At 42.7% G+C, this 12,835-nt stretch overlaps 2 protein-coding genes and 1 long non-coding RNA gene across 5 annotated transcripts in view; 2 read left to right on the top strand and 1 right to left on the bottom strand.

Annotated features, from left to right (window-relative positions):
• The window catches only part of LOC146670765 (uncharacterized), a 428,660-nt gene that overhangs the window by 280,741 nt on the left and 135,084 nt on the right, over positions 1–12,835 (bottom strand). The gene's annotated exons all lie outside the window — the stretch shown is intronic.
• The window catches only part of LOC146670767 (stonustoxin subunit alpha-like), a 164,254-nt gene that overhangs the window by 49,482 nt on the left and 101,937 nt on the right, over positions 1–12,835 (top strand). The window lies entirely within an intron of this gene.
• The window catches only part of LOC146670769 (protein NLRC3-like), an 86,700-nt gene that overhangs the window by 49,485 nt on the left and 24,380 nt on the right, over positions 1–12,835 (top strand). Inside the window, exons 2-4 of one of the 2 annotated variants that reach the window (XM_085402837.1) lie at positions 10,902–10,939; positions 12,470–12,540; positions 12,616–12,745. In XM_085402837.1, the coding sequence (XP_085258963.1) occupies positions 12,627–12,745 (119 nt within the window). In that variant the 5' untranslated portion in view covers positions 10,902–10,939; positions 12,470–12,540; positions 12,616–12,626. The remainder of the gene's footprint in view (positions 1–10,901; positions 10,940–12,469; positions 12,541–12,615; positions 12,746–12,835) is intronic. The other variant, XM_085402836.1, reaches the window with a different exon arrangement.

Below are 12,835 nucleotides of genomic sequence, written 5' to 3'. Positions count from 1 at the left end.
AAACACTGTGTATGAACAGCTGAGACAAAACTATATATAAACACTCATTTATTCCAGTTTAGTTTACAATGATTTTAAAGTAATGTGGAACGATTCATGTTCATGAGCTGTTACAAACACAACTATTGATTTGTCTATATATGGTCGGACTACAAGGCTCGTGTTGAGGCTCTTGGAATAATGTGTGAATTACAGCAAGAAATGATGGTTTTCCATTTTACCAAAGTGGAATAAAATCACCACAGCAAAGAAATCATGTTATTGTCTGCAGCTAAAATATATGGTGAACATGGTTTTATAATAATGTGCAAACACAACCTCACTCTGCTCTATACGAGGAGCCAACCACAGCTGTCCGGGTCTTCATCCACCACCTCCACCATCTTTGCTCATCATCATTCACTTAATTGCTGATTGGTTTAAATCAAACTCCATTACAGGTTCAACTCCATCATATAACAGCATGTTGACTTTGGATCTGGTGTGCAGTGCCACCTTAAAAGATGAGGAAACTAAGAGATTACAAAAAAAGAAGTGGAGGAGTTAAAGAGCTGCAGCAGATTAACAGTTTCTGACAGTCATGTGTTAGAAAGAGGACGATTAGATGAGCTGAGGGATCCATCTACTGCTCAGTGAAGCCTCATCAGAAACAGTCTCAGTGGAAGGATGGCTCTATTGTTAAGGAAGGACACAGGCAGAAAGACTGGCGTCTGTCACACAGGAACTGGACTGAAAATCAGCTGCACATATTCATCAGGATGTGCAAACATATTATAGGTGTGGAATTCAGGACAGTACCATCAGAAGTTGATCCACTGTGCAAATGTCTGATTGGCAGTGGCTTCATTTTTCACTATGAACAAACTGCTAATGCAGCATCACAGGACGTCAGCCATGGATTGGCCTCCCCAGACCTCAACATTACTGAAACATCTTAACAGAGGATGGAAACAAAGGGAACCAACATCCAAGAAAAGACCAAGACTCCAGGCTGTGCTGAATTATAAAGGTGGACTGACCTCCAGGGTCCTTAGTATCATATAAGCTCAGTTTGTGTCTTATATACTTTCCATTTATATAACAAAATATATAGAAACGAGGGTGGTTTAAGATGTGTGTAGAGTTTTATTCATTATCTTTAGACAAACAAAGAAAGCACCATCCATTCGTCTCCAGTCTGTATGAAAAACAGGGGAAAGGTCAAATTAAAACTTTGAAATTCCTTTCACAATAAATCCATAAATAAACAAAATAAAACATAGAAAAGTGTTTAAACCCACTTTTCCATAAAGCTGTCAATAGGAAATGTTCCAGTAAACATGTCTGTGTTTCTGCTGTTTTCCTTTCATGCGTCCACAGCTGACAGGTAACCCTATTGGAGTCGCCATAGTGACGGGTGGCGTCTCAGCTTCAGCGTGTTGATGGGCACAGCCATGGTTACCACAGCTGGAGTTGGTGTACGGCGAGCTGTGAGAGGACAGAGATGGAGAACGCACATTTAACTCTTTAACAGGAGATACGTTACGACTAACAGACGACTGCTGTCTACATGATGTCTTTGCAGCCCTTATGCTACATGTTACACAACTTTTCTTCATGCCAACAAGACTGAGGTGCCACATAGTCGACACATACAGCTGATTATGATGCATGTTTTACTATTGCTATGTTCACATCATCTGCTTGGCTTTATTACTGAAAGCCTGGAGATCCTCTGACGTGTGCATGGCTGATGTGAAGTATGATTAGTCCTACATGACATCAACAGCAGAGGCAATGAAAGCTTTGTTGTTAACAGGTTGTAGGTAAAGTCAAATGTCTACTTCTACACTTGTGTTGGGTAAAGTTCTTCTCACTGCAGCAGATTTATATCTGTGCTTTCACAGGGCGTGATGTGGAGCTCAGCGCTGAGGTGCAGGTCTCCTTGGAGACGGCATCCTGGCTGAAATATTATCATGCTTCCAAAACATTTCAGCTTTTATTTTGAAAGAAACAAGACTTGAAAACGAGTCCCCTTCTTCCTCTTTGTCTTTGTTCTTCAGAGGAGTGTCACCTGGACAAACTCAGGGCTGTTCTAGAGCCTTTCTTATTATTTGACTCCATAGAAATAAAACTGAATGGAATCAAACAAAAACTCCCAAACAGCTAAAACACTTTGCTTTATTCTCTTTTTTAACAAATACGTTGAAGTCCATCCACAACAACACAGCTGAGATCTCCTTTGTAATCAAGTGTTTCCATCCTTTGTACAGATCTGCATACAAAACAATCATTTACGTCCCACAGAAGTCTAGTTACACGTAACTATACAAGAACTGGTGAATGACAGAAACATGAGACACATGATCACAGGTGATAACAAAAAGAGAAAGAATCCATGTGTTAGTGATGTTTTTCAGCCCTGATGGCTCATGTTGGAGAAACAAGCTGAGGTACGTGGAAAGTTCACACACACAAGTGGGCGTGAGCGCACACACACAGAGAAACACAACTGAAGCATCTGTTTGCTGTTTCTGCTTTCATCATCTCTGCTGCTGTGTCAGGCTGGGGTCTCTCAGTGACGTGGTTGAGGTGAAGTATGACGAGTATCCCTGATTCAGTCCATCGAGACAAAGGGCAAAGAAAGCTGTTGTTAACAAACTCTATGGTGATGTGGCATTTAGCTCTGACTCTACGCTCTGCTGAATCCTTTGAACCTGCTGATCAGTAAAGCTCTACGTGCTGCAGCAGATTGACCTCATCTGTGTTCACAGGTGTGGACCTCAGCGCTGAGGTGCAGGAGACTTTCATTCAGTTCTCCCTGCAAACAGCATCCAGCCTGGAAATACTGTCATCTTTCCCAGAAATGGTGCTCTTATCTCAGAGAAGAAGTCTGATGTAAATAACTGCAATCAACAGTGATGTTCTGCACAGATCACTTTTCCATTTTGCTCTCTAGATGAGTCCCAGCTGCCTGACCTTGTGTCCAGGTGATCGTCTCACTGAGGAGCTTTTGTTCTGAAAATCTCACGTCCATCACCTGTTTCCTTTTTACTATCTCTGCTCTTTCTTTATTCACAATGCTCATAATATCACACAATTATATTCATCACCTGCATGTTTTTATCCAGCTGCTGTTAGAACCAAACAAATAAAAAGGATGAAAAGCCTGAAATCCTTTGATTTATTACATTTGAAACAAATATGAGAGCATCCCTAACAGCACAGCTGAGACCTTTGTTTTAATCAAGCCTTTGTATCGACACACTTGTAAAGATTCATATACAAAACATAATAGAATAAATCAATATAAAATACACATAATCACAAAAATGCAGCCATGTTGTGAGTTTGCATCTAAAACATGCATGTTTCCCTTTGTACAGGCAGATTTACAGCAGACAAAGCAACACGCTGATCGACTTTGACCGCTGCAAAAACAAAACACCCACCAAGTCTGAAGTCGATCAGAGGAACTGTTGACAGACTGACAGACAAACAGATGCTTGATTCATTAGTGCGATTAAATGTTCTTCTTTAGCAGCATCACTTCATGTGTTTGTGTTCCAGGAATAAAGGTCTGTTTAAACTGGACGTCTCCTCAGCATCACTCGTGCTGTCGTGGTTTCAAAGCTGTGCAGAAAGAATCTGAGGGATGATACAGAGGTGACCAAAGTTACAAACATCCAGCTGTGCTGCAAATGTTTGCAGAGCTCCAAACTCTTTGGCTTTCTGCAGAGCAAGTATGGAAGAAGCACCTGAGCTAACTTCAGTTTAGACGATATGAGGAAAAATGCTGCTTCCCAAAGTTTCCTACAAGTATCCAGTTTATATTTAGAGAAGCGAAGGCTCTTTATCCTGACAACTACTCCCTGGTGGATCCCTGTCCTGTGACAGCAGCAAAGACTGTGTATCAGTATCATCAAAGCCACTTCAATAACCAGTGTTTAAAGCTCTCTAGCAGATGGACTTCAGTGGCAGCAGCCTCTGTCTGCTGTGTACAGAAGGTTCTCTGATGAAGCACACAGCAGATGCTGCACTACAACAGCAGCAGCAGCTCAGCTTCAGTTTGCTTCGACGCCCTTTTTGACCTGTGAAACAGCAGAAAATGAAACATTTCAACACCCGTTTGTTAGCGTGAGCTATTCTGCTGTTTTTCATCATTTCACAGGTGAAATAAAATCACATTTACTTCCTGTAGGAGTGATCGTGTCCAGCCTGACTGAGACCATGTGCTCCATCCTGCACAGGTAATAAACCTCTGACATGAAGGGCTGTCAAGTAGTTTTAGACAAATGGGGGTAAAAGAGACGTTAAAAGCTTAAAGAGAAACTACATTTTCTAAGAACTGTCTGACGTTCACCTCTCACACAGTGGATACGATTCTGCCGCTGCAGGAATAATCTTTGTGCTTATGAAACTGTCCATGTGTTTGCAGAGAATGTCACATGTTCAAAGCCATCCCAGCACCTGGGGTTTGTATAAGTGCAGCTGCTGGTGGGGAGATAGTCTCACTCTTCTATATAAAGAGTCAGCAGGCAGCAGATCTTCATCTGTGATCTCCTCCATCATCACGTCTTCACTCTTCAGCAGCTATGGCTTCACTTCGTGCCCTTCTGGGAGTGGTGCTGTGCTCCTCATGGTTTCTGCTTCTGCCTCAGGCCGACTTTGATTTACAGAGTCATCCATAATATTTTTTATTTTTTATTTTACTGCCCATCTATTTTCATACAAATGTCTCCGTCTTATGGAAAAGGGGTGGAGCTTATCCAACGAGGACAGGCAGGGCCCCCCCAGACAGTTTAGCAGTCTATACAGGAGGCTGACCTTTGCAACATGTACTTCTATAATGACTTCACCATTTAGGTTATTTGGTTATGTTTCACCCTGGATTTTGTGTGATAATATTTATTTTGTCCACTGATTTAAAAACAACAAACTATATGAATATAAAACAGAGTGAACAACAAAACATCAGCTTTGGAAACTTTGATGTAAAATTCTGCAGTTGTTTTCTCAGATATAGCATAAATCAAACTAACATACATCAGTGTGTTATTAATGTGCACACACACACACACACACACACACACACACACACACACACAGAGACACACACACACACACACACACAGAGACACACACACACACACACACACACACACACACACACACACACACACACACACACACACACACACACACACACACACACACACACACACACACACACACGTGTTACAATAAACAGCTCTTATGCTTCTGTATGATTCTCAGTGCTTTCCATTTGCGTGTCCACAGGTTGCTGTAAGTGGTGCTTGACTGCAGTTTGCTCTCATTTCAAGTGGTTTGCTGTCACAAAGCCAACAGGAAGTCCGGCCATGGTTGAGCCAACTGAAGATGGGTTGAAGGTGGCGTCCTCGTTTCCTCTGTGAGCGCGAGAGGACAGACAAAGCAAACACCGTTTGGACAGCATTAAAATATTTACACTGATGATTAATGTTGTGTCTTTGCACCTGTAGCGATACATGTTGGAAAATGGAGACTTTAGCCACCAAGACTGACGTGCCTGGAAACTTCCCTGTGAGTACGCCCACAAAGACAGGAAACAGTTTAACCACCGCGGTTAATCCTCCATCATCATCATCCAGTATTTTTCACATCTTTTCTTCTGCTGTTTCCCTTGTTGTCAGTCACGGGGTTTGTGACTGAAATGCGTGTGGTCGACGGGAAGCCTGACGAGTACGGCCTGAATCATTCCATCAACACCGGACGGAGTGAAACCTTTGTTGAAAACAGATTATATGGTAACGTTGCATTTAGCTTCAGTAAACTGTGAAGTTACAGCAGCAGATTTACATCACGTGGCTTCACAGGAAGTAGTCTGGACCTCAGCGCTGAGGTTCAAGCAGCTCTGCTTGCAGACGGCATCCTTCCTGAAAATGTTCTTCATCTTCCTAAAACCAGAACTTTTACATTGGTGCTGAAGTTCTATATAAAAACAGCCTGAAATACAAAGTGATGTTGTGCACTGATTACCTCACACTTTCCATGTTTCCTTCTACAGAGGAGTGTCCGCCTGAGTGTTTTGTCTGATCTGTTGTTGATCGTCTCATTGACACTGCATGCAGATCTGACACCAGGGCTGGACTGGGACAAAAAATGGTCCCGGGCATTTTGACTGGAGACCGGCCCCCCAGGTATTAAAGGAAAAACCATGAAGCCTTTGAATGAAAACAAACGCTGTTGTCACAGTGATGGACGCTGTCTTGTTGGTATACATGCATCAGTCTAATAAACTTAAACCTGCACCATCCTCCCTGTCCTGGTATTCTAAACAGGAAGTAGACTGTTGGTCGAGTTAACCTCCTGAACATCTACAACACACGGTGGAAACCTGACATTAAGACAGAGACTAGAGGTGAGACATGATCATTGCTGATTACTGATGACAGATTTAGATATGTTTTCATAAACCTTTCATTTGCCACATCAATAAACAGCACGGCAGGGCAAAATATGTTTTCTAACATGGCAACCTTTAAAAAGTGAAAGGAGACAGAAAGACAGCTGAGAAAGAATCAAACGGACTTTTTGATGCATTTTACACACAGTACTGGTGCAGAATCTAGAAAATGTGGGAAACACTGGCATCATATGCAGTACTTACTTCTGAAGAAATTATGATGGGACCCTAAAAAATGACTATGTACAATAATGGATTTCTATACATTTTACATCAGATGGAAACGTTTGTTGTAAGATTCAGATAATTATTTATTAAAAGTGAGACATTTTAAATGAGAACAAGAAAGAAAAGTATGTCTTTGTGCCCCCCTCTCCCTGTTAATGCCCTACCTGCCCCCCTGGCAACACTTTGCTAGACCCGCCCCTGCACAGTTACCAGCTGTCAGCTACACAAAAAGGATCCTGGTGTTATTTGTCTCTCAGAAACAGTTCATAACTTCAACTCATTTTTGTTTTGTCATGTTTTGTTCTTTACATTGTCTTTCTTCTATATAATTGTTAAACATTTAATAAATATGTCTACAAAAAGATTTTAAAAATCAGACATTTCACACAGACACCCAAATGATTTCTGACTGATGAAGGGGGCTGAAGGTGCCCTGCTCTTGCCCAGCTTCTGCTGCTCTCTCCCTGCTCACTGTCAGCAGCTGGCAGCCTCGGTCCTGCCTGAGACTCTTCATCTATCAGTGCCAAAGAATATGGGAAATAGCAACGCACAACATGCACATTACAAAACAAGCACATGAATCAGCATTACATTCATTAGTGAAGTGCTGACGTTCGTTCCTAAACTTTGGGCCTTAATTAACATCACTGTGAACTAATGTTTGCTTTGCTTCTTAACCAGTGAAGCAGCGAGGGGCTTTCTGAGGTTCCTGCTCGTAAATGCCCAAAATGAGTCGAGTATTTCTCTGCAACTACAAACTCTGCTTTCATCAGAGGTGTAAATATTACAGCACTGTGTCAGAGTCACTGAGGCTGGAACACAGAAAAAGGAAGTAGATGTATTTATTTTTAGACTTTATTGCCTGGAACCACTTTAAAAATACGCTTTGGGTCACAATTAACTGCAGAAACCAGGAATCCACATATGAACATTATCTGTGCAGAGATTTATGCTTCTGAAGGTAAACAGTGAAAACTTGCAGCACTAAATGCACAGATAGCCAGGCGTTTCACATTTTGGGACCATCTGCCAGTTTTCATTTCTTAGGTATTGAAGAGCAGAAATGATTGAATTTTATTTACATGCTTAAAAATGTTTGCTTTTGAATATTATTTGAAGAATTACCCACACACTCAGGCACTGTGGGCCTGTTTCCCTTTGCACAACCGAGTGTTGGAAACGGGCCTTTTCTCTTTAAACTCTGAGGGGCTGTAACTTTGGCTTCTATTGGCAGATTTGCATGATTGACCCTCTTTTTAAAATAGTTTTAGCCAAGAGAATCAAGCTAACATCACTGTTTTTACGTCAGCTCACGTCACACGAGCTGTTTCAAGAAAAGTCCTCCTGTCACACAGCAATGGCTACATGAATCACACCACTCTGCTTAAATAATAATAATAATGTTTAGTGAAGCAGGTGAAGCAAAGGGCTGCTTTTAATAGGCTGGGAGACCCAGGTGTGCTGCTTTAGCTGCTGAGCCTCTCATGCTAGCCTCCATCTATAAGCTGGGATCACAGGAGCACTGCAGTCCTGACTAGATCAAGGATTGTTATTCATGCAGGTGACAAAAGTTTACATTCACAGAGTCATAGGATTGAGCCTGGTTTGAAAAGCAGCTGTTTAATGCAGCTGCTTAGAGTTCACACACAGTAGAAGAATCAGACTTGAGTCACATTTCAAACACTGGAAAAATACTCAGCAAGTAACAATGAAAACAGCACAGACTCAGTATATCCTGTTCAGTCCTGTGTTTGATATGAATGTGCTGTTCAGAGAGGATCTCGTGTCCTCTTTTACAAAGCCTTTGTTTCATGATGTTTGTGTATAAATGAATGTAGGTGTGTTTCTAAGTGTGAAGGAGCCCTGGGAGAAAAGACTGAAGCTTGTGCCAAAGAACAAACAGGAAAGAAAGATCAGCATTAATGAAGACGAGCACAGAAGGAGCCCAAGCACGTGTTGCTTTTTCAGATTTCTCTAAAAGTGTGTGTTCATTTGTTCCATCCTTCACAACAAACAACAGCTGACAGACACACATGCACTCTGTGTCACTTCACAGGGGCTGATGAAAGTGGACACAGTAAAGGGAGAGCTGGACCTGCTCTACACATCCTGCACTCTGTTAACAGACTTTATTCTGCAGCATCAACAGATAAAAATATATGAAGATATAGAAACGTTTAACATTGTGACTGTTCACATTAGTGAAGCTGTTACTTTGCTGCCAGGTGGGAAAAGAAGCCTAAAGCTGAGTCTGATTAAACATCTGCTGCACCAGAGAGTTTCATGGCCCTGCTTTATCCTGTGCTTGCTGACCACCTCGTCCTGAAACCTCTTCATCATCCTCACAGTTGTGTGAAGAAAGAGGGAAGCAGGTGGAAACCATCTGTGCTGCTGTGTTCACTTGTGTGTGTGCGTCTATGGTCATATCTAATGTGTACCTACAGACAAACACAAACACCTGGCATTGCACAAGAGTCTCTATGGAGCAACCTGCAGATGTCAGAGATGTGATTAGAGGGTAAAGTGGACTAGTGAGAGCATCTATGTTGTTGTTGTCTGCTGGGGGACAGCATCAGCTGCAGAGATGCATCAGGATCAGCAAACTAATCTGCAAGGCTGCAAGTGTCACTGAAGGAGTTTGAGTCAGTGAGGGACTCAAACTCACACAGCTGGTCAAGAAGGCTCAGCAGCTGCTGTATTTCCTGAGGAGGCTGAGGAAATTTGGTATGTTGGCCAAGATCCTCAGCAGGTTCTACAGCTGCACTGTGGAGAGCAGCCTGACAGCTGCATCACTGCATGGTACGGCAGCACTACTGCAAACCGCAAACGCCTGCAGAGAGTGATAACAACTGTGGAGAAGATCATCAGGACCCCGCTGCCCTCTCTGCAGAGCAGCTACCATCACAGAGTCCAGAGGAGAGACACACCTCTGCCCTCGAGACGAAGGTTCAGAAGTGTGAAATGTAGAACATCCAGACTCAACAACTCCATCTTCCCCACTGCTATCAGACTCCTGAACAGCTGACCGACCTCAAACTGCAGTTTGCACATCAGGTCACTTTGCACACTAAGTTCATTTTGCACATTAAACTCCATGTACATCCATGTACATCGACATCTGCAGACCACACGTGTCTTCACTTACTTATTTGTACTTATTTGCTTTTCTTTCCAAGCTCCTTCAACAACATCATTCATAGAACAACTTCCAGCTTCTTTTGCTCGGCTACAGTTTGGATGGATTTGCATTTAAAGATGCAACAAGACTAAAATGGTTAGGGTCAGGAGGTCAAAGGTCAGAGCTCCTGTGGGTCTGAGGGCGGCCTCACGCTGGAGAAGGATGAAGGAGTCTGACCTGAGCCAGTGTTTGACATGAACACATCAGCACTGCTGTCAGTGAGCCTAACGACAGCCGTTAGCATCATTTCAGTGTTTCAGTCATAAAAACACTTCCTGTCACTGTGGTGGTTACAGTGACATCATGCAGTTTGTGCTTTGACCTCCAGAGGGCGACAAATCAGCACAGACAGAGAGCTCCATTCAAACTTTGCTGCCATCAGGAATAATTCTTCAAATATAATCATCAGTGTTTGAGCAGTTATGATATCAGGGACAATCTAGACATGTGTGACAATACTGAACATGTCACATGACACACCTCAAACATCATGTGATCCACTCTCAGTCTGCACTTTCATTCATGACTTCAACAGGTTGAAATGAGCTTTGAAGAAACATCAGTGAAATAAATCTTTCATGGATTCATGTGAGCAGCAGATGAACTTTGTACCAACAACATCTTCAATAACAGAGTCTGAATGAAGCTCAGGTGTTGATGCTGCTCACTGATTGGACGCTTGCTTTCAGCTCTGCTCTCAGTCTTTACTGCACAGGTGAAGGTAGAAAGTGTGACTGGATCTATAGACTGGAAACAGAGAAACATGCTGAACATTTGAAGCTTTGCAGCAGAAATGTTCATGTTACAAATACAGCAGAGCTGATCTGGGATCAGTGTGTTCACACCTGCAGCTACAACAAGGTTTCATGTCTCCACACGTCAGCATGTGAACTTTACTCTGACTCAGTCTGAGCAGTCAGACGGCATATTTTTAAAGTTAACACATCAGCACACACAGAGCTGAGCCCCTCCCACCTGTGCTGAGTTTCAGGTGGAGCCCCGCCTCCTTCCAGGAAGCAGCTCACCTGTGTGTCCGTGTTTAGTGTCCAGGTGTGGAGTGGAGCTTGTTGTTGGTGTGTGAAGAAACTGTAAGTTTGCTTTGTTTCCTCCTTTAACAGTTTGTCTTTAGGAACTTTACTGTTTGTTCAGCTCGTGTTTGATTTCTTCACACAACAAACTGTGTGTGTTTGTATTTCCGGTCTCTCCATTAAAGTCAGTGTGTAATGTTTCCTGGCTAACATCAGCTGTGTGCAGCTTAGTTCAGCACAAATCTGCCGCTCCATAGTTCACGGTAACGGACTCACAGCTGGACCAACGAGGCCGAGTGTGTCCGCCACTCTGAGCTACGTTCGTGTTTGTGTACTTGTAGTTTGTACTTTGAGTTCACTCAGAGCCCACAGAGGACGCAGCGTACGTGATGACGTCACAGCCCTTTACCTCCTTTACTGTCACTGTGATTAATATTTACACACGAGACACCTGCAGAGCTCTGACGCTAAGCTAGCACACAGCATGCTAACACTAAGCTAAAGCTAGGCTAGCCAAGAACCCAGAGTGAGTTAAAGCTGAGTAAACACTGACCCCAGACCAGCACCGTGATAAAGTGAGCTGCTGCTGCTGAACTTGAACAGGTAACAAAGTGATGAGCAGTCAGGCTGCAGGTTTCTACCTGTTCATGTTTCTACAGTAGAATCACTTTGAAGTGTCTTTGTGCTGTTTCATCTTTGATTTGTGTTCATAAACACTCAGAGAAACATCACGTGACCTCATCAGGATCTGTGTTGGTGTGTGGGGCTGTACCTCAGCTTTATGTTGTTACATGCTCATTTGTTCATTTTACACAGTAACATCAAAGTAATGTTATGAGGAGTAATGAAGTAACGTACTCCATTACTTTTAATCAAAGTGTTCTGTGTAATATGTGTAATAATGACTGTTTTGAGTAATGACCAACACTGATCACAACAAAGAGGAAATGCCTCCAACATGCACAAACATTTGAGCCACAACATGCAGTTAATGTGCACAAATGTCTTTGATATGCTGCTCAGTGATGGTGGTGACTGTCAGAGCAGAGCTACTGAGAATCAATAAGTAATATCAATGATGGGATCAGAATCACTAAATTCTTCTCATCCCTGTCAGTATCATACATGTGCTGTATAATGTGATAAATGTAGAGGTGCTGGCTGTTCTCTCACTCTGCTGTTTAGCTGTAAAGGACGCCTCCCTGCCTTTGTCTCATTCATGACCTTTAATAGTCTCTTCTAACATGCAGAGATCTGTATGATCTGTTTCATAGAGTCTAACCAGCCTGTACAGGTAACAACAACAGTCACTGCATCACTGACACACAAACGTCATCTCTGTCAATAACAACATTCATAAATGGAATAAAAACACATCAGTGGATCATTGCTGGAGCTGATGTTTGTGCTCCTGGTGCAAAGGCTCTCAGTTTCCTCCTTGAAATAACATCAGTGGTGGGTCAGCGACATGCTTTCTTTCCCTCTCAGGTTTAAATATCTGGGACTCTCCACCGTTTGGTTTTAGAGCTGAAGAAGCTTCTCAGATGAAACGTCTTCCAGAAACTTAAAGACGTCTCTTTTCTCTCCAAGCTCCTTAGATCACATGACCTGGATGACTGAACCTACAGACATATTGACCTGGTTTCATGGTCACATGACAGGTCAGAGGTCAGCGACTGTAACTCAGTTCCTCCTGTTAATGTGAACTCACTGAGTGTTTGTGGTTTACCTCTCAGACTGACTGAAGATGATGATGGAGGAAGAGGAGGACAGAGCAGAGTCTGCAGGGTCCAGCTGTCCGTCTGTGAGGAGTGACCGGTCCAAAGGCGAAAATCCACTCTTCAGTGGTGAACCTGGAGCAACGAGGTCAGAGAGCTGTGATGACTCCTTTACATGTTTGTGTTTCCTGGATAAATATGACCTGAAACATCCTCAGATTGTTACAAAGATTCATTA

This window comes from Rhamphochromis longiceps, linkage group LG4 (genome assembly GCF_057381845.1).
Source record: "Rhamphochromis longiceps isolate RC_006_pf linkage group LG4, R_longiceps_female_GT1.1, whole genome shotgun sequence".
Classification (NCBI taxonomy): Eukaryota; Metazoa; Chordata; class Actinopteri; order Cichliformes; family Cichlidae; genus Rhamphochromis; species Rhamphochromis longiceps.
Note: the sequence above shows the minus strand (reverse complement) of the source record. Positions and strands in the feature narration are given on the sequence as shown.